Source organism: Syngnathus floridae, chromosome 6, assembly GCF_059516105.1.
Source record: "Syngnathus floridae isolate MCC-2025c chromosome 6, RoL_Sflo_1.0, whole genome shotgun sequence".
Lineage (NCBI taxonomy): Eukaryota > Metazoa > Chordata > Actinopteri > Syngnathiformes > Syngnathidae > Syngnathus > Syngnathus floridae.
The window spans coordinates 18,004,075-18,023,729 of NC_142418.1; the positions used below are offsets into that span (position 1 = coordinate 18,004,075).

At 40.4% G+C, this 19,655-nt stretch overlaps 5 protein-coding genes across 24 annotated transcripts; 2 read left to right on the top strand and 3 right to left on the bottom strand.

The window, feature by feature from the left end:
* The first annotated feature begins 219 nt into the window (after nucleotides 1-219).
* rps27l (ribosomal protein S27 like) lies at nucleotides 220-1,658 on the top strand. Its single transcript, XM_088377622.1, has 4 exons — nucleotides 220-388; nucleotides 1,104-1,212; nucleotides 1,282-1,392; nucleotides 1,475-1,658. The coding sequence occupies exons 1-4, from the start codon at nucleotides 383-385 to the stop codon at nucleotides 1,501-1,503; spliced, it is 255 nt and encodes an 84-aa protein (XP_088233748.1). The 5' UTR covers nucleotides 220-382; the 3' UTR covers nucleotides 1,504-1,658.
* Nucleotides 1,654-5,498, bottom strand: dnaja (DnaJ heat shock protein family (Hsp40) member A). Of its 2 annotated transcripts, none has more exons than XM_088377587.1 (8): nucleotides 5,339-5,498; nucleotides 4,822-4,966; nucleotides 3,840-4,014; nucleotides 3,675-3,779; nucleotides 3,379-3,606; nucleotides 3,059-3,289; nucleotides 2,880-2,980; nucleotides 1,654-2,631 (listed from the first exon to the last, which is right to left on the bottom strand). In XM_088377587.1, the coding sequence occupies exons 2-8, from the start codon at nucleotides 4,951-4,953 to the stop codon at nucleotides 2,416-2,418; spliced, it is 1,188 nt and encodes a 395-aa protein (XP_088233713.1). In that variant the 5' UTR covers nucleotides 4,954-4,966; nucleotides 5,339-5,498; the 3' UTR covers nucleotides 1,654-2,415. The 2 variants fall into 2 exon arrangements, with proteins under 2 accessions (XP_088233713.1, XP_088233714.1); XM_088377588.1 differs by having other exon boundaries at nucleotides 4,822-4,962; nucleotides 5,339-5,495.
* Nucleotides 5,499-5,814: 316 nt separating this feature from the next.
* On the top strand, nucleotides 5,815-19,305 carry cib2 (calcium and integrin binding family member 2). 17 transcript variants are annotated; one of them, XM_088377607.1, is made up of 12 exons: nucleotides 5,815-5,934; nucleotides 6,082-6,155; nucleotides 12,319-12,397; nucleotides 13,521-13,694; nucleotides 13,940-14,003; nucleotides 14,068-14,154; nucleotides 14,825-15,064; nucleotides 16,046-16,080; nucleotides 16,867-16,978; nucleotides 17,650-17,797; nucleotides 17,885-18,080; nucleotides 18,602-19,305. In XM_088377607.1, the coding sequence occupies exons 7-12, from the start codon at nucleotides 15,014-15,016 to the stop codon at nucleotides 18,621-18,623; spliced, it is 564 nt and encodes a 187-aa protein (XP_088233733.1). In that variant the 5' UTR covers nucleotides 5,815-5,934; nucleotides 6,082-6,155; nucleotides 12,319-12,397; nucleotides 13,521-13,694; nucleotides 13,940-14,003; nucleotides 14,068-14,154; nucleotides 14,825-15,013; the 3' UTR covers nucleotides 18,624-19,305. The 17 variants fall into 17 exon arrangements, with proteins under 17 accessions (XP_088233733.1, XP_088233737.1, XP_088233740.1 ...); XM_088377611.1 differs by lacking the exon at nucleotides 12,319-12,397; XM_088377605.1 differs by having other exon boundaries at nucleotides 5,865-6,155; nucleotides 13,858-14,003.
* Nucleotides 6,896-9,818, bottom strand: idh3a (isocitrate dehydrogenase (NAD(+)) 3 catalytic subunit alpha). Of its 2 annotated transcripts, XM_088377589.1 has the most exons (12): nucleotides 9,557-9,818; nucleotides 9,155-9,220; nucleotides 8,790-8,843; nucleotides 8,626-8,709; nucleotides 8,435-8,549; nucleotides 8,120-8,307; nucleotides 7,875-8,008; nucleotides 7,692-7,794; nucleotides 7,551-7,615; nucleotides 7,376-7,460; nucleotides 7,145-7,297; nucleotides 6,896-7,072 (listed from the first exon to the last, which is right to left on the bottom strand). In XM_088377589.1, the coding sequence occupies exons 1-12, from the start codon at nucleotides 9,581-9,583 to the stop codon at nucleotides 6,992-6,994; spliced, it is 1,155 nt and encodes a 384-aa protein (XP_088233715.1). In that variant the 5' UTR covers nucleotides 9,584-9,818; the 3' UTR covers nucleotides 6,896-6,991. The 2 variants fall into 2 exon arrangements, with proteins under 2 accessions (XP_088233715.1, XP_088233716.1); XM_088377590.1 differs by lacking the exon at nucleotides 9,155-9,220 and having other exon boundaries at nucleotides 9,557-9,816.
* Nucleotides 10,317-13,530, bottom strand: lrrc61 (leucine rich repeat containing 61). 2 transcript variants are annotated; one of them, XM_088377599.1, is made up of 9 exons: nucleotides 12,665-13,530; nucleotides 12,300-12,395; nucleotides 12,076-12,222; nucleotides 11,799-11,859; nucleotides 11,462-11,547; nucleotides 11,322-11,387; nucleotides 11,164-11,232; nucleotides 10,916-11,041; nucleotides 10,317-10,841 (listed from the first exon to the last, which is right to left on the bottom strand). In XM_088377599.1, exons 1-9 carry the CDS (start codon nucleotides 12,732-12,734, stop codon nucleotides 10,735-10,737), a joined length of 828 nt encoding a protein of 275 aa, XP_088233725.1. In that variant the 5' UTR covers nucleotides 12,735-13,530; the 3' UTR covers nucleotides 10,317-10,734. The 2 variants fall into 2 exon arrangements, with proteins under 2 accessions (XP_088233725.1, XP_088233727.1); XM_088377601.1 differs by having other exon boundaries at nucleotides 13,212-13,524.
* Nucleotides 19,306-19,655: the final 350 nt, after the last annotated feature.

Consider the following 19,655-nt stretch of genomic DNA (forward strand, 5'->3'; position numbering starts at 1 on the left):
TTGGTTGGTGTAGTTTGAATTACCATATCGCTATTGTTTTGATTTTTTTTTTCTCCCACTAAACACACGCGTTGTTTGCTTGGAACTCTAATAAAAAAAAATCAATACTATATATATTTTAAGTTTCGCTGTCATACAATTTTAAGCATTTATATGTATTAAATAAACCCACTCGAGCAATCATGTCTATTGTAAATTAATGATTAAACCACTTGAACTATTCATGGACTTTTATTATCTATTTCTTATCAGATTCCAAGCACTGTAAGTTTACTTTTGTTTTTATTTTTCATAATAGCAGCTCGGTGGTAATCCCATTTCTTCCCAGTTGATATCCACCACCACAACCACCAAGAAGAAGAAGAAGAAGAAGCGCAGCGAGATGCCTGTAAGTTAAAAACTCTCATCTATCCTTACTGTTTCCTTTATTTTCCAAAACACAACGTTTGTGTAATAAAGTCACACGGGAAACGAATGGTGGGAGCCGTTTTGAAGAACATTGTGCTGCTGTACGTAGTGAGAGCAAGCACATGGTGTGCCCGTGTGGTGTTTATTGCTAGCCCCGCTTTAGCTTGGCGAAACGCGGGGGTCGTCTAATTGCTGGAAAGTCAGCAGCGCGTGAGGGACTTCTCACGAGGTCCAGACATTAGCCTGCGTCCCAATTTTCTTCACAACGACCATTGCTCATTTTCAGCGTTAAAAATAGCAAAAATGACCGTTAAGTCGATTGCGAATGTTTGGAATTGATGTCGATTGAAGAGTTATTGCTGTCTTGTTTGAAGCTTCAAACGTGCTTCGGTTATTTACGACAAGATCTTCTGAGTCCTGTTTGGATTTTCATAACGTTACTGTTTACAAAGCAAGCGAAATCTTTAAGCACCTATAAATAAAGACGAGTTAATTAATTTAGATTTTTTTTCTACTTTTCTAACGTATGCACGGTTCTTAGACTTGTTAGTCGTGACATACCAAAATATGCCACTTTTTATTTTATAATTGAACCATGTTTATGTCGAATCTTAACTCTACTGCTACGTGCTGATCTGTATCATGTTTTTACATTACATGTTATAAAAAAAAATACAATTTATTATGTCTTTTAGTTGGCTAAAGACCTCCTTCACCCCTCTCTTGAATATGAGAGAAGACAACACAAAAAGAAAAGACTTGTTCAGAGTCCGAACTCCTATTTTATGGATGTGAAGTGTCCAGGTAAGCTCAGCAGAAGTGACATTTTTTTTTACCAGTAGCAAAGAAATGCATTAATGTGTTTATTTGCAGGATGCTACAAGATCACGACTGTGTTCAGCCATGCACAGACGGTGGTTCTATGTGTGGGATGCTCCACAGTGTTGTGTCAGCCGAAAGGAGGAAAAGCCAGACTCACAGAAGGTGAACTTCTTCAGCGAGGGTCATAAAATAGTGTTTGTATCTGACTGATGTTTAACTCCCAAAAAATTATTCTGCTTTACAGGCTGTTCTTTCAGGAGGAAGCAGCATTAAAAGGAAACATGAATTCTAAAATGCCCATTATGAAATCCCTGGTTCAGATGTCACTATGCAGATGGATAGAAATCATGTTTGTGATTTTATAAGGTTGCTATAAAATATGCCTTTAATACAATTTACTAATCAATAAAAAAGTGGCAACAATTGAAGCACACAGGAAATTTATTGATAAAAGTTTTTGAGGAGCTATGACTGAAATGACCTTCACAGAAAGCATACAAAGTAGTCTTTTAAACTTCCTAATACATCTGTTGGGGTATTAACATAAAGAGAAGACCAGCAACAGGTACATATTGTTTTTTAACAATCACAAACCTTGCATAACCATATCTAAAGAATGTTAAACAAAAGCAATGTTTTCACCAAGTGGTACAGTTCAGTACATATTCATTTGTTTCAAAGGTGATTCAAATCAGCTTTTGGAAATGAAGGATCTTAACACTTTGCTTTTTAGCTACAGGTGCAATATATATTATATTGTTAAAAAAAAAATTGTAGTGACCTTAGAAACCATTTTTTGATGTGAGCAACATCTCTGATGAAATTATAAATTGACCGTTACATTTGCAGTTCCGTTCATCAACAATTTAAATTTTGAGTGACAGCAAAACTAGACAACTAGATTCAGGAGCTTTTGGTCAACTAGCTGAGTGTGCGGTGGACCTTAAAAAGGTGATTATGAACGAGATGGGATTCATTTTCATTTGTGTCAGCACTTTTTGTGGCGTAAAAACAACAACAACAGATCAGCCTGAACTAAACTGTGCCACTTGGGTGTCAAGTTATGTTTCCATTTCAGTGGAATAAAGTAAAATTTGGGCTGGGTGCTCAATCAGCACAAAGGTTGGAACACAGTAACTAAAGAACCTCAGCCCAGGTGATTCACTTTGTCCACAGAGTGGCAGACTACTGCGTCTGACACTGCACCCCACCTCTGGGACCCTCCTCGTCTTCATCGTAAGCTTCTCTGCCGTAGTTCCGCTGCTGCGTTCGCTCGTCCACCTCGCAGAGCTCAACCTCCTCCGTGTCGTCGGTGATCAACACGTCCTCCCTGGGGGGAAGCAGCCTTTCCAGCTGGAACATGAGATGTTCCGGGAGCCAGTGTTTTTCAGGAAACTCCACCTGTACAGTAGATGTAAGTACACAATGTTTTAAAATAACCACGATTTAAATTGTAAGTAAGAGCATTTCCTTAAATCAGGTAATGGTGGCTTGTATTTAAAATAACTTCGAAGTTGGGTCACAGTTTCTTCATCAAAACAAAAACATTTGCCTTTCAAGTCATTTGAATTGGGACTTGAGTACATTCGGTTTGGTCAGAGAATGAACTAAATTGTCAAGGCTAGTTAACGCTGTTATTACAATCTTACCTGGAACTGTATGAAGAGTTGTCCCTTCTCGTAAGGGCTCCTGTACACTGGCATTCCTTCGTTTTGGATCACCTTTGTGTCGTTGTTCTTTATAACTTCACCTTCAAGCGGGCAAACAGATAAACACTTAATGGCGGCGGAAGAAGGCAACCGTCAAAGTCCACGTGCGTAGCGCTTACCTGGTTGCGAGGTGATAACGAGCGTTCGGTCGTCCAGGGTGTTGATGGCCTTCTTGAAGCCGCACAAGGCCTCCACCAGTTTGATGCTCATGGTCATGGTGAGGTTATCGTCGCTTCGTTTGAAAAGGCTATGCTCCTTCTGGTCCAGGACGATGATGACGTCACCGGGCTCCAGGTCAGGCTCCTGGTCGCCTTCGCCGTGAAATGTAATTTTCTGACCGTCTCTCATCCCTGCGGTAAAAACATCATCCACTTGTTTCTCAACACATCATGGAAGAAGACAGACGACTTGCTGTAATACATTATGTAGTGTATATGACCTTTGTCAATGTGAACTTCCAGGATTTTCTTCTTACGCTCCACTTTGTGCCCATTGCAAGTCTTGCAGCGGTCCTTAGAGCTGAACGATTCGCCCTGCCCGTGACAATCTCCGCACATGCTCTGAATCTGCTGAATCATGCCCGGTCCTATCTGCTGCACCTTGATCTGCACTCCTCTTCCTTTACAGTTGGAGCATTTCTCCAAGGTACCTTTCTTGCCACCATAACCTGAATGCAAAGAAAACATACATGAGAAATGGAAATACAGAAGGACATATTCCAAGAAGACTGCGTACCTTCGCACTTTTCACATATGACGTTCTTCTGGAGAGCCAGCTTCCTTGTGCAGCCATTGTACATGTCCTCCAGCGAAACGCTTAACTGGTGGACAATGTTCTTCCCTGCAAAGTCATCAGTTTGAGTTGACATTTGGAGGTAAGTTTCTTTTTAAGATCTCTTACCTCTCCTCTCTCTCTGCATCCTTCCCCCGCCCCCAAAGAACATGTTGAAAATGTCCATGGGGGATGACCCTCCGCCCATACCGCCTTCTTTAATTGCTTGCTCCCCGCCTTGGTCGTAGAGATCTCTCTTTTTGGAATCCGAAAGCACATCATATGCTTGCGATATAAGCTTGAACTGCGGACCCCCCCCCAAAAAAAGAGCATCACATATCAATCACTATAACAATGCCTGAATGTTCAAATGTTTGAGAGTTTTTTTAGCCCCTCCCAACATTTGAATGTCGCCTCACTTCATGCTTCTAGCCTCTGACCAAAGCCACACCCATCACTACCGTGCACGAATACTAAACAAACATCGACTATGTAAAACAAACTCATTTTAGCCACTGTTCCAACATTGTCTTTTTTATGACAGATTGCTGCAAAACACTACATTTTACCGATTTGGCAATGTGTGTTTTGGAAGGTACAATCGCAATTTTAAAAAAGATCCAAAAAAGCTGACTTACTGCATTCCTGACAAGTGATCAATAATACTCCTCGTGTTCCTACCGTCTGTCATAGGCTATTGTCAAGGCAATAGGAGCATGAGGTGGCGCCAGAGATGGATAATTTTTGCAGACAATTTTATTAATATTCTACTGACAGACCATACTCTTTTAAAATGCATAACAACTATATTAGTATAAATGATATAATACAAACTACTGGTTAAAATGAGCTGTTAAATTTTTTTGGAGCGTTTCTATTATCCACATCCGGGCTTGGTCCTGAATGACTTTCTCAAATTGCATAACCTCTTGTCATTGCATCATGTGCTATTCCAGACTGGATCATAGAGCTAACGAGTCTGTCCATATTGTACCTACAAAGAGAAGCTACCAGATCATTCCATAGGGTGTAAAATTAGAAGGGGCCATTCCCAACAACTCGTAAATGGCCACAGAGGTTATCCAAAAGTCTATATTTAGCTTCAGCTCACCTTCTCGCCCTCATTGGGGTTCTTGTCCGGGTGATATTTTAACGCCAGTTTTCTGTAAGCTTTTTTAATTTCCTCCGCAGACGCTTTAGGTCCAACACCAAGGAGATCGTAGTAGCCAGTTTCGCGAACCATTATGACAGCCTTCCTTCAAGAAATTGGTAAAAAAAAAATGTCAGCAACAATATGAGCTTTGAGTGGTCGCCATGCTGACCAGTCAACACAGTTGACGCTAGCAACCAATTCGTTTAAGAACATAAAGCGCTTTAATACAAACAAAAAAAAGTAACATACACCACATTAATAACAGAACGCCGCACGGTTATTACATAGAATAATAATAAAATTGATACAATGGAGCTTGTCATACGCTGCTAATCTCTAAAAGCAATTCGGTGCTTATCAGTTATCACGTGCGTTAGCCCGTACTGTGTATAACACTGTGCTAACCGAAAATGCGACGTAATAACTTCGGGAAATAGCTGTTGAAAAAGCGTTGAACATCGCTAGTCCAACTTACTTGTGGTATTAATGTCTCCTACGAAATGACTGCGGTGTCAGTCTGAAGTGAAGCCGGTTTCTAGAAGATGGCTGGTTCTTATAACGGCTCTTCAGCGTGGAACTTTCTGGAGAGATCGAGCTGGATGGGCCGGATACTGTCGAATACGGAAGCCCAGAAGGGGCTAAGCAAAAACAAAAAAATCGAAACCATCCATATATAAATGATTTGTTTTAGTTACAAACAAGATAACATATCACACCCACACTCGAGTTTAAAAAATCTTTCCACTCAACCTTCGTTTTTGGGAGGTAACTAAGTATGTCGTTACTCAAAATACTTTTAAATTTTCTGTACTTGATTTATGGCATATTTTTGTCATTTTAGACAAAAATGCAATTGATGTATAAGTGAAAGATGTGCAAAAATCATACAAATTATTGATGAATAATACCAAAATCAGCTCAAATAGTTGAATGGGATGCAGAAATTATTTTTAATCATCATCCTGCGACGGTCAATTAATTATGACGCTATTGCAGGCGCCCGTTGATGACGTCACGCTCCTACCGCGTCTCACAACAATCATTTCAGCTGTGAGAGCGAAGCGTTCAAAGGTTTGGGTTTTTTAAACTTCTTAAACTATTTAAAGTGACTGAATTTTTTTGAGTAAAGTAATTGCTGACAAGGAGGAAACACGAGCAACCTCATGAAGAAGTTAGTTTGCTCACGGGAGAAAGTTAAAAGAGCGCTGTTTTTGACAGTTTACGTGGAGCGGCTAATGCTAACGCAAACACCGCGTCTTCAACAAAGCTCTCTTGGCAAAGAAAAAGTCACGGTAAGTTGGATTTTCTCTGTTTGCTGTTGTTAACTCTGCTAATATATCTGGTCGTTAATGTTTCGTTGTATTGTTTTTCTGTAAAGCCACCACGTAAGTCCGCACGCAAGTATCCTCATTCACTCTCGTTAAAAGAGGAAAATTAAAGATGACTAGTTAAACGTTTGTTAAACCATTCATTTGAAATGTCCAGTACCACTGTGACTGAGCTAGTTTGTTTTTCAATTACTTTCACTGCAAAGTTTGTCTTGTTGAAAGCTTACATTGACGGTACATGATGTTAGTTGAGTCGTCCTCTTTGCAGCAATAAAATAGTTGATAAAAATAAATGATACTTTTTATCTTCTTGTTCAGTCTTTACTTCAATCAAATTACATACAAACATATCGATAAGAGTTGATAAATATCGGCATCGATAAGGAGTATTAATGTCGACATCGATAAAATCCTAACGATATGCATCCCTAAATATAATACATTCAGAATATGCAGGAAAAAAATATAAATTAAGATTTCCATATGACCTAAAGTCAATCTTATATAATAGTGATTAATTTTCACATTAACAAAAATAACTTGTGACTTTAAGTATAGTCGTATATCTATATGATATAAACCACAGCAGTTATAAACACGCCAATATCATCATCATACTTGGTCTCCTTCATCCTCCTCTTAAGCGCAATAAAATACATACTGGATACAAAGTATCTGTAACTGAAGAAAAGGTTAGCTGCAAATAAAGAAGACACCCAGGATTACAAATCCTGAGACCGTTTTAATTATGTTTTGGTTCCAAATGTGAGCATAAAGAGGCACACGCTAAATTCGTTCCTTTAGAGATCTCGCACTCGTTGACATATGGCCTCTGTAAATTCGGAGCACTTTGACTTCCCTCCGAGGTCTCCAGTGAGAACCTAGAACAAAGCCAAGAAAGGCACGTTACACGCGGACACAATGACAAACCTGCGCGCGAGGACGACGTTTACCTTTTTGTCCCGGATGGTGTCGTAACAGGCGGTCTCGATCTTCTTTGCGTGGTCGTGCAGGCCCATGTGGCGCAGCATCATAACGGCGCTTAGCAGCAAAGCGGTGGGGTTGGCCATGTCCTTCCCTGCTATATCGGGGGCCGTTCCATGAACCTGAATAAATCATTCAAAAGGAACTCAAAGTCACATGTAAAATGAACAAATAAATAAATAGAACGCAAGTCAACCTACAGACTCAAAAATGGCAACACCATTGGCGCCAATGTTTCCACTAGGGGTCACTCCAAGTCCTCCAATAAGTCCAGCACAAAGATCACTGAAGGTAAACAGTAACACATTACATCACATTATGCAATTTAAAAAATATATTGTACAGTGACACATTAGTAATCGTTTATCTTCTTACCTCAGGATGTCGCCATACAAATTTGGCATCACCAGAATATCAAACTGTGTAGGATCCTGCACCATCTGTAAATTGCGTATAAACAATCATGGTGGTGGTTTCAAAAAAAGAAAAGAAAAATACCATTTTGAGAGGACTTACGTTGAGGCACACAGTATCCAAGTACATCTCAGTAAATTTAATATCCTTATTCCTTTCAGCGGCCTCTCTGCATTTTCGGAGGAAGAGCCCATCCGACATGCGCCTGATATTATAAGAGAGTACAAGTTGATTTAAGAAAACGAGCTATGCAAATTAAACCTACAGTCATTTGCATGATCTTACATGATGTTCGCCTTATGAACCGCAGTGACACTGGTCCTCTTATTGTTTCTTGCATATTCAAATGCGTACTCGGCAATGCGTTGGCTGGCTTGCTCCGTTATGAGTTTAATACTCTGCACAACTCCATCGACAATCTGCAAGTAGGCGTATACGCACAGCGTCTTTGAAATAAACATCTCTTAAATTCAGTGTAGGAATACATACAGTGTCAGTAGGACAAAGTAAATCATGTTGAAGGTGTTTACCACATGTTCAATCCCACTGTATTCCCCCTCTGTGTTCTCTCTGATGGTGACGAGGTTCACATCAGTGTAGGGCGTCTTGTAGCCGTCGATGGAAACACAAGGGCGCACATTGGAGTAGAGGTCAAAGGTTTTCCTCAAGAGAAGATTCATTGAGGGATGACCCGCAGCAATAGGCGTCTTCAAAGGACCTGTTGACGAAAAAGAAAGTCAGTCACCATTATTTGGACTGATTCGGACCTGATGCCATGTAGTGTAAATTCAGACTAATTGGATTTTACATATCAGATGATCATATCATAATGAATGTTATCTTACCCTTCAGACCCATTTTGTTCCTATCCATTGATTCTTTAGCATCTGGAGGAATCACCCATTTCCCCCCAGGACCTTTAATGGCTGTAACGTTCCTCTCCTCCCACTGAATAGGGGCCTGTAAGAAAACACATCGGAATAATTATAGGACTTTTAGGATGTTACTTTTAATCGGGCGATTCTTCAGGACTAACCTGAGCTGCGTCAAATATCTTCATGACAGCAGCGGAGATTTCTGGTCCGATTCCATCACCGGGGATCAAAGTCACCGTTTGCATCTGAAATGCAGGTCGAAAGGAAAGTTTTGCAGATTGCAACATTCAAATACTGGCATCCTACGGTGGAGTGCCATACATACCCCACGGGAGAATGTCTTGCTCTCTTTTCTCAAGGCTCCTGCCACATGCTGGGCCTGTCGAGCAAAACACACATGAGGTGTTTGGTGACACATAAATATTCAAATTCCACTCGGTGTCAGAGTTAATCCCTAAAAATACCAGCGAGTAAGTGTGTATTATTGTGCTTCATATAAAATGTACACGTTCACACGTATCAAAAATACAAAGGGAGATTCCTGCCCATTTCTGACCACGATTTTGTTAAAGGCTTGGAAATGACTGCTATTGACATTCAAATCAAACGGGAAGCTAAACTAAACTAGTCGGTCGATTTCGCCTTCAAATAAATCATAAACTGCGTAATACAAAACTAAGATTAACTTACTTCCTTTGCCTTGATTTTATCCTGGCCACTGATCGATAAACTCCATTTTCTGAGTAGCTTAACAATCTGTAAGTGAGGAACATTACATGGACAGTTGGAGCCTCGATGCGGAAGTAATTCGGAAATTAGCCGTCACGTGGATCTCGGACTATATGTGACATTAAAATGATGCCGATTACGCAAATGTAAGGTTTAAATGTGTTTAAATGTTTAAAATGTGATTTTCGGGTTGCTATAGTAACCAACAGCAAGGGCGTGCCTGACAAAGAGACAAAAGTGGCCAGTTACCGTCTATCCCGAAAATCTGAGACCATGACAACAAAATAAAAGACACTAATGTGTAATCGGGGGTTGAAGGTTAATAGACTAATTATTAGACATTTGGGGAATAGCCGTACTCACCGCTGACCTCCACGCATTCCCCGCCATGCTTAGCTAGTAGCAAGTAGCCACCAAGGTCGATGCGGCGCAGAAGAACCGCAGACAAAATGGTCAAGTTCCGACTCCGAGAGGATAGCAGTTTTGATTTACTTTTCAAAATAAAATCTAACACATTTACAGGTACAGTCGCAACAATTAGTCACGAAGTCAAAGTACGTGTTATTTCATGTACGTCTATAGTCATGTTATTGTTGCGGATGGTAAGTTACTTTGCTTAGAAGAACGACACATTGTAAAATATTTGATGACTTCCTGTTTTACCCGGCACAAGGCGGAAGTGAATCCTTCACATTAAAAAAAACGTGCCAAATCTGATTAGATAGAATCACGGTTTCCTAAACAGAAACTGTGAACATCAATTATGACGAGTACAGTAATAATATAGCCCAACTAAAACTCAATATTACTCGTATGCATTAGTTCTATTTCCCTTTATCTTCCCTTAAAAAATATATAGGACAATGTATATTATACTGCTCAAGTGCAGTACTGTAAATAAAAATAAATAAATAAAAGTGGAATTAATTTTAAAAAAATGATAGGGATCAAAATGCAAAATGATGGGAATGTTGCTTATGATGCATTTTTAGCAAACGCATGCAGTAGTTCCTATATGGATGAGAACCACCAGCAGATGGCGTAAAACGCTATTTCAAAAGTATAAGCTTATGGTTTGATACCTGCATCGTCATTATAAAGCATTGCACGCTTCAGCGCCAAGTATTGTCAATACTCTTTATTGTATAAAACAAGTATAAACAAATGGAACATTCAATCACATTTTGCTACAGGTTAAAAAAAAAAAATACAGCAATTGGAGGCTCCCAAAATGATCCAGCAAAATGGAAAAGCTCTTAATTACTTGAAATACCTAGGCATTTTAGCAGCATATGTCTCGGCATTAATGCAGGCTATGAAACGGCACTAAATGTAAATCTCCCGTCCAAACTGATTGAGCATACAATGCAGTATCCTCCAAAAGCCAATGCATAGGGTGCAATAACATATTATAAAACACCACAAGCAGCGCGTACTTTCTGACAATATCTGTCTTGTGCTCAACTTAGTCAAACTACTGCACATACAGCACGGGCATTTTTAAATAAATACATGCTATAGTACACACAAGTAGGCCCGGTTCAGATGGCGTACTGCTTCGGTGGCTTCTTCAGGCTCATCGATCTTTCGCTTTGGGAAATTGCATGAGTTGCTCTGTTGTTCAGGAGTCTGCATTCATGGAGAATATCTGGAGAATAATACACGTCTCCTTTGAGTATATTTAGCATCACAACTGATTTTGTTCAACGCAGACACTTTTACCGTTAAACTGTTTGTAGGCTTCTTCAACAATGGCGTTGTTGGATCGTTTTATTTCCCAGAAAGTCTCCTCCACCCATGGCTTGCAATCCTGATGTTCAACAAGTTGGCCATTCTTGTAAAGACCGGCTTAAGGTTTCAAATAGGAGGGGGAAAAGACATCAATTCAGACTAATAATATTTAAATATTGATAAAAAGTCATCATTCAACACCTCACAAATGCAACTTGGTAATGGATGACCGTACACACCTTTAATGGTGTCATCAATGTCTTTGCATAGCTGATACAAGTCGCTCCCACGTCCAACGACTCTCTCACCTACAATTTAAATAAATAAATTAAATAAAAAGCGCAAAAATGTCACACTTGTAGTACTAATGGAATATACAAATGTATACAGCTCTTACCATCTAGCACCTTGACAGTGGGGAACATGTCAAGAATTAAGGTTCTATATGACACGTTTCTGCACACTGGAATTGGAGATTGGATGAGTTTACGCAGTTGCTTCTCTTATTTGCTTGCAGAGAAAGTTATTAGAATTCACCTGGATTTGAATAATTGTAGGTGTTGTCGTTGAGACGGATACTTTCTAGTTTCCTTAAAGACTGAAGGCAGAGAAGGTTATCAATACTGTTGAAAAAAATGAAAAACAATAATGAAGTTATTTATCACGCCCTCTGAAAAATAAAGCACATTAGACAATACTTTCTACGCTAAACGCTAAAAAAAGGCCTCAATCTATTTGAATTAAAAATAATAGTACATTTTAGAATATTAAATGTACCATAAATTCAAATGTAAAGCAATGCCAAACTATAAATAATATAAAATAATTTAAAATATATAATCAATGGGGATAATGAGTGATTGCATTGCCATACCTGGAAATAATATTACCAGCAAGGTTTAAATTCTGTAGATTTTCACAACTGTGCAAAGGTTCTGAAAACATATGGACATGAACAATTTCTTTAAAATACAGTGGAACCACCAAGGTCAAACATAAATCACAATTTGATTGAAATAATGGAGCATTAAATCAGAAAAAAAAACCATTTAAAATTCTTAACTGAACAATTTTTGGGGCACTGGAATTTTGAGGTAACACTGTAGGAGCATTCGACAATAAACAAAATTGAATCACTCCCGAATACTTACCTAAATTGGAAATCCTATTAGCAGACAAATTGAGAACAGAAAGCAGCCGGAGAGACGACAACGGAGCTAAATTGACAATATTATTTCCTGACAGGTCCAGTCTCTCCAAATTCATACACTCTCCTATGCACCCAAGATCATGTATTCCTATCAAGACACAACACAATTCATCAAGTAAACATGTCAATAAAAACAACAACAACAAAAAAAACATGCAATCTTACCTAAACCTCTGAATTTCAGAAACAGTATGGACTCCAAATCAAACTCGCCCGAGTGCGACTTGAGCAGCACAGCCGTGATCTTCTCCACTTCTGCTTCTGTGAGAAACAAACAGGGGACTGCAGCAGATACAGTAGCACAACACACACACACACACACACACTAATGCAACACATCCACATGCACATCATTTGTGAGTCAGCACTGCAGGAAGAGAACACTGCAAGCACTGAGTGTCCACTCAATTTAAAGAGGGGGCGAGTGGATAAGTCAAGCCATCATCTGTAAATAGCTTATTTTCTCCAAATGAGCCTGTCTCATCTGGCAGCACAGTTAAGTCCCTATTTTACATTTAAAAGGGAGTTACGGATTGAATGAAGATTATGTCTGGATTGAGCTCCATTTAGGCAGAATTCTGAAGAACTCTTCTTCAACATGACTATTTTATGACCCCTCACTAAAAATGCACTTTAATACTAAAAGGCTCAGCAGGTTAACTGATCATGTGACAGCTTCTATTTTCAACCTCGGCATTTTCAGTTCCCTTCACCGATTACAGCTGCAATTATGGTGTGAAATGCAACCAATAGTGTCAACTTAATCTACGTGCCAGTGTTTTGCTACCGTTATGATTTGATTTGTTCACTGTTCGAACCCGGATATAAAGTGTTTAGCATTTAGCCTGATGACTAGCAGTCATTAAGTGCTAGCATATTTATGCAGCTCGGTTAAACAGCACAGAGAGTCTGATTCACGCGGATCCAGAGTGGGAGGGTTATTAAAATCAAAAATGGTAATTGCTGTTCTGAGAAGAACACTCATCGATGTTACGTAACCAACCGGGTCGGTGATTCCTACTAGCCACTAGCCGCGGCTAACATGGCGGCGTAGCAACAAGCTACGTAACAACTTACCTTGCTCTTTCATATTATCTCGCTTCGAGTCCATCCTGGCTAACTTTACCGATTTAAAAAAGTTACATGTGCCGATATCAAAACGAGCGAATTAATCGTAGCAGAGTGCAGATAAAACTGGTATTTTGGAGGGGGAGCGTGAAATTGGCATGTGTCCTGCTGAGTAGTTCGGATTAGTGTTGCTGGGCTGCGGGAGGCTGCGGACCGTGGGAGTCCTCTTGCCGGCCGGTGTGAAAGCAGCTCATTCGGGTTTAAGTGTCACTGCTGGGGGTTGTTGATACATGTGGACGTGTTGCTTGTGTGCAACAGGTTCCATCACAACTGTGACACATAGGACCACGTTGTACTCAAGACAGTGGAGCCAAAGGATTCGAGTTACGACGGACGGCGACGTAAATCAGAAAGTGGTTTTCAAACTGTCTATTGTGGGTCGATTGTGCTATAAAAATGCTGTGGACAACAATTACCATGACCAAAATGGATGTGAGTGTGTGTAACTGGCAGATAATATTTATTTTGTGACTAGAAGTAGCTAATCTGACAATAATAAACAGCAGTTACTCTAAACTGGAATAGAATTAGTGTAAAATAAAGCCTTTAAAAAAAATGAAACCAATTAGCATTAATGCTGCATTTTAATTTCTAGGTGCAATGCCATTTAAAAAAACACATTTTAAGTGAAAGGAAAACAAGATTCAAAATGTTGATATTATCCTCCTGGCTTGCAGGCAATCTTGGATGACAATGACCGTCCTAATCAGTCACCAAAGGATCTTCAAGAGGTCAGCAAAGGTATGTCAATACTGTGATACTCTTCTGTCTTTCGTCCCACCTGAGATGTCTATATGGATTTCAGAAAATCGGCTGCAACTTTGGAGACATGCATCGGAATGTTGCCCGAGGCCGAAACACGAGTGCGGTCTAGCAAATTCGAGACAATTAGGTGAGGTCATCTGACATTGCACAACATTGCCTGAGATGCACTCTAGACTCTAATAAATATGTATAGGCTGTATTTATAAGTTAAAATAATGGGACCTATGACTTGTGGCTATATGAGATGGACAGTATCTACGAATCTAGCATCCACCTGCTGTAATCAAATCAGTGCTGATTTTGTAATGACTAAAAAAAAGTAATGCATAACAACATTAACATATTTGCTTGTCTCAGTCGGGTTTTTCAAGGATCCATTATTTTTGAATGTTTAACTTACTCAGCATTTATTAATGACCCAGAATAAACACTCGTTTTCCTGTATGCGTGGTTTACACATTCATACATCAAGTGAATAAAAAAAACATCCAGTCATTTTTTTTCCCAGCGGTGAGTAATTGCTTCAGGAAAACCAGCAGTATCAGTGCACACATAAATCCACATTGTAGCCCAGTAATTAAGACAGCTCTCACCGGCAAATCATAAGTCACCACCGTTTGATTATTTATTTATCTGACATCCCATTGGCCGGAGTGCTTTCCCGTGGGCAGCAGAGCCGACGCAGAAGCAGCCTGTAGACCTTGTCACCACACTACGGCGCACTCATCTTTTTTGCTCTTTATTTCTCATTCTTTATTTTATTTTTTTTTTATCCCACCCTCTCCTCTTCAATGCAGCCTCTACATTTTGCAGCCATGGCTCCCACGGTCACTGATGACACTTCATGAAAGAGAGACACTGCAGCATCGCCGACTCACCCTGCGACGGAGACGCTCACTGCACGGCCCCTAAATGTATTGGACTGTGCAAAGGCTGTGGACCCTCTGTGTTGTCAATGCATATAAGCAACAAATGACTTGATAAACATGGGAAACAAGCAGACTATTTTTACAGATGAACAGCTTGATGCCTACCAGGTGAGCCAGCATGACTTTCCTTCATTACCTTGCACTTTTATTTAAAGTAAAGGCACAATAAGACCGTCTTGGTAATTATGATATTACATAATGCGCTGTTCTATAGCCTCATTTCGAGAAAACTCTTTGGAAGTAACTGGAAAATAATTTGTAATCTTCAATCTTATCGTTCATGAACAATTTAGGTTAGACTCGAGATTTACCCTATGAGTGATTCGAAGCGTCATCTTGACGGGCATTTTTGACCGCCCCTCGATGTGCAGAGGTGTCGCCCCCATCCGAGACCAGATTAGACCAACGGACTGAGAAACGTCCTCAATAATCGAACACGTGCTCCTTAATAATTGATGGCAAGCCAGCGTGATATGCTGTGAAACTCTACTCTCTGGAGACAGTTTGGTCCTCAAGAGCTTCTCTTCTTACTTCAGCTACCTTTTAAGTCCCTCAGTGGCACACAGTTTAATTAGAATATTAGCATAGACAAAAAGGGGAGTTCATTACTCACGGGACAGAGGAGGTAATATTTGAATGGGATTTAATGTGTTCATTAAATCTTGAATTGATTTAAATGCAAGTGCAAATTTTACAATAGGCATACACATTATTATTATTATTTTTTTAATATTTCTCCCAGAACTGGCTGCAGCACTGCTACTCACACTCACAGCTCAGACAGACAGAACAAATGTTCTGTAAATGAAGGCGCCCGCCGGTACGGCTGTCGCGCAGTGTTACACAATTCCATTGCTGGACACGCCTCCGTATTCATGTCCAGACGGCTGCAGAAAACGTCCGATCGTGTTTCCTCATTGTTGCATGTGTGATAACATAAAGTGGAAAGTCTTTCATCAGAAAGGTGACACATTGATTTGAATGTTTTTGGCCGATTTGGCTTTAGGGAAATCATTGTTTTAATTGTGTTCATTGCATTCAGTGCTGTGTGTATTTACCACCTTGTTGTTGTGTTTATTTGCATTGCAGGATTGTACTTTTTTCACTCGCAAAGAAATCTTACGGTAAGTAAAGTTTCCAATTTGATTGAAATGCTTTGCTCCGATAGAAACTGAAAACGATCTAGAACGTTCTGTCCTGTGTGTCACAGAGTTTCAGCCTTTCGACTGCAGCGAAAATTCCACCATGAATTATTGGGTGGCCCCATTTTCCCGACCTGTTGAAAGCCGTAAATTTGAGAAAATGCCAAAATCGTGAAGTGGAGTGATAATGCTCATGAGTCAGCATGCGGATGATTCATTTCAAATGCAGCATAATCAAAGTTCTTTAATCACATCTTTAACGGAATGACATCATCTTACCTCAGTGATACCGAATTGACTTTCATCCCAAGGCCAGCGTTGGGCTGGGGACAATCAGCCGAGGGCGCGACGGGGTCTCGCACTTTACGACCTTCATAAAACACTCCTGCTATCTGCCCACCGTGGCGGCGCTTACAGCACGGCCATGTTCGACTGCAGAAACGGGATATCACTGATTGTCACAAGGTCGCCGCTTTCAGCCCTTTGGCCGTATGCTATAACCTCGGCATGGTATAGCTCACGCCCATATTTCATTTTCATCAAACACCGGTTAAATTGAAAGAATCACGTGCTGGTCAATCTAGTGTTGCTAATGCAGTCAAGTGGAAGTTGTAAGGTTGACTGCAATCGGGTCACTGGTCAACTTTGTTCATGTTTTTGTCCTGTGGGGAAAAATAGAAATGATCGCTAGTAGAGTAAAAAAATTCCATCATTAAATCTGTAGCCGCTTCGTCAAAGTCCTGACTTAACTTTTTGTATTTCCTCTAGGTTGCATGGTCGATACCACGAATTGGCCCCTCATCTTGTACCAATGGACTACACAAAAGATCCTGATTGTAAATTACCTTTAGCCTTGATAGTCAACATGCCAGAGTTAAAGGTAAAGACATACTCTTCCCCCAAAAAAAATCATCTGTCTCAGTCCTATTTTGTAAGTGGAAGAATCTCGCCCCTGTTGAATGCATTACTTTTAAGAAAACAATGAAATTGCTAGCCATTTTTTATTACCATTCATCTTTTTCAAATATTTGAGCAATTTCTACTAGTCTCTGATTTCAACACTAGTTATTAATCAGTTTGTTTTGTAGCCTATTCTGGATATAATATAAAGCGTTGACTGTCATCACGGCCCTCCAAATAAAACTATGACTACCACGCGGCCAAAACGAATTTGACGCCCCAGCTCTAAACGGTTGGCCAAAGGTGTCACCTCAGCCGACAACTGATCGATGCTTCCGCTTTTCAGAACAGCCGAATTGATTTTTAATCATCGCCCATCTGAGTGTACGACTAACCACATTGTGTGAACTCATGGACGTTAATGTGCCATGAAGTGCCCCATTCCAGCGGCACTGCCTCCATTTTTCAACACTAATGGTCGTATTACATAACAGATATCAGCCCCAAATCCCGGTATCCGCCAAAAAAAAAACCAAAAAAACTTTGTGTTCCTCTGCCTATGATTGTTCTAAATGGGCTGAACTGCAGGCATGTATTTGCTTGTCATTGCATTAATTCTTTTGTAAATGTTGTTATTACCTTCCTCTGAAGGAAAATCCATTCCGTAACAGGATTGTTGAGTCTTTCTCAGAGGATGGGATGGGGAATCTCAGCTTCAATGAATTTGTGGATATGTTCTCGGTCCTCAGTGAAATGGCTCCGCGGGAACTGAAGGCCATATACGCTTTCAAAATATACGGTAAAGGCTCCTTTATCACATTTTTTTTTTCGTTGATACGGTCTGAGGATGTGAATAATCATCAGCGCCTTCTTTGTTGCTGGGTAGATTTCAATGTGGATAATTACCTTTGTAAAGAGGACCTGGAAAAAACTCTGAACAAGCTGACAAAGGAGGAGTTGACTCCGGAGGAGGTGCAGCTGGTGTGTGAGAAGGCCATCGAAGAGGCCGATTTGGATGGAGACAGTAAACTCTCCTTTGCTGATTTTGAAAATATGATATCAAGGGCTCCTGATTTCTTAAGGTAATTAACTTCACTCCCTGCATGTGTTGGATCTCCGGGTCTCTGTTGTGATGGGAAAATGAAGCTTCAAATTTGTTTCATGAACCAGTTGTATTTTTTTTTTGACTCCACAAGTTGGTACTCTGTTCAACCTTGGGCTGAATTGTACATTGAGTCACATCTATAATGGTTAAAAAATAGAATTGGTTCATGAAGCAAAGCTGAAGCTTCATTTTCCCATCACTAGTGAGTTGAATTTCCCCCTGAGGGATCACAATTAGAAAAATAACCCAAATTGTATTTTAAAAAACTCAAAATCATTGTGCCACTTTAGGGGTAGCGATTTCTAAAAATGTCGGTTTAATTCCCAGTCGTGCGTCACTATCAGCTGTCCGACAGGAAATGACCTGGAACAGATTCCTTTTAATTAAATGATCAATGCTAATCATAGATGTGCCTCTCCTAATTTATGAAGGGTTAATCATGTTTGGACTCCCACAAATATCAAGTCTGTCCCGTCTCCCATGTTGTGCCTTGTGCAGTACTTTCCACATACGAATCTGAGAGGGCTCCACGGTCAAGTCGAGCACAGTGCCTGTCCGCTACTCCGAATCATCCCGTCCGTCTTCTCCAGCTTCCGCTGCCCCTCGCCTCCGCGACGTGTGCCCGGGTAGAGCGCAAAACATACACACACACACACACACTGGGGTGGAGTGGAATTCTCAGGATGCTGGATGTCGTAACAGACGATGACACTCGTTCAATCGCCACCGACGAAAGGGCTCGGCCCGGGTTGCTCCGTTGAATGAATGAACTGGACGCAGATGGCAAGCGGTGGATTTTTTGGGCCTTTGCGGCACATCCGATAATGCATAAAAAGTGAATCTACCTACTGTATATTGCACATGACATACACCCCACTCTCGGTCTTTCTAGATATCTATTGGATGACTGTGTAGCAGATCAGCGAGGGCATCAATGAGCTACAGTATATGCACTATTTGTAAATGCATGGTAAACTTCTGGCTCTTTTGCGGCGTATTGCTTCTTTGATGTTATGGTTATGCTCGTGGAACTGTAACATGACGACAATCGTATTTTAATTTCCTCCAGCTGATTGAAGGGCTAGCTTTCCATATTCTGCCTTGGCCATTACCATGAGGTGTTCCTTACAGCCCTTTTTTGAATAGACATTTTTCAAGTTTTACATGGATTGCATTATTGGAAATAAATGTCTTCTCTGTCAGGTTGGATTGCTTCGATTTTGTGTCGGTGACTTTTGGAGAGTAGCGGTGGACTGACCGAGGTATAATCCGGCACAATGCGGTCGTTAAAAAAAAAAAAAAAAAACAGCTGCCTCAGCATTCACATGCATGAGTACATCCTGCGTTGATCTCAGCAGGAACGCCGCCCTCACTGCTTTTTCTCTGCACGGGTTTGCAATTAACACTTTTGAGCGTGATACAGGTTGTTGTTATCTGTAGTGTACGCACTCTTCCGAATGTTCTTGCCCCCCATCTGCCGTTAAGATGGAGTGTCAGCCTCAAGAGGGAGTGCCGAGATTGCAAAATAAAAGCTGACCTGGATAATTGGTGC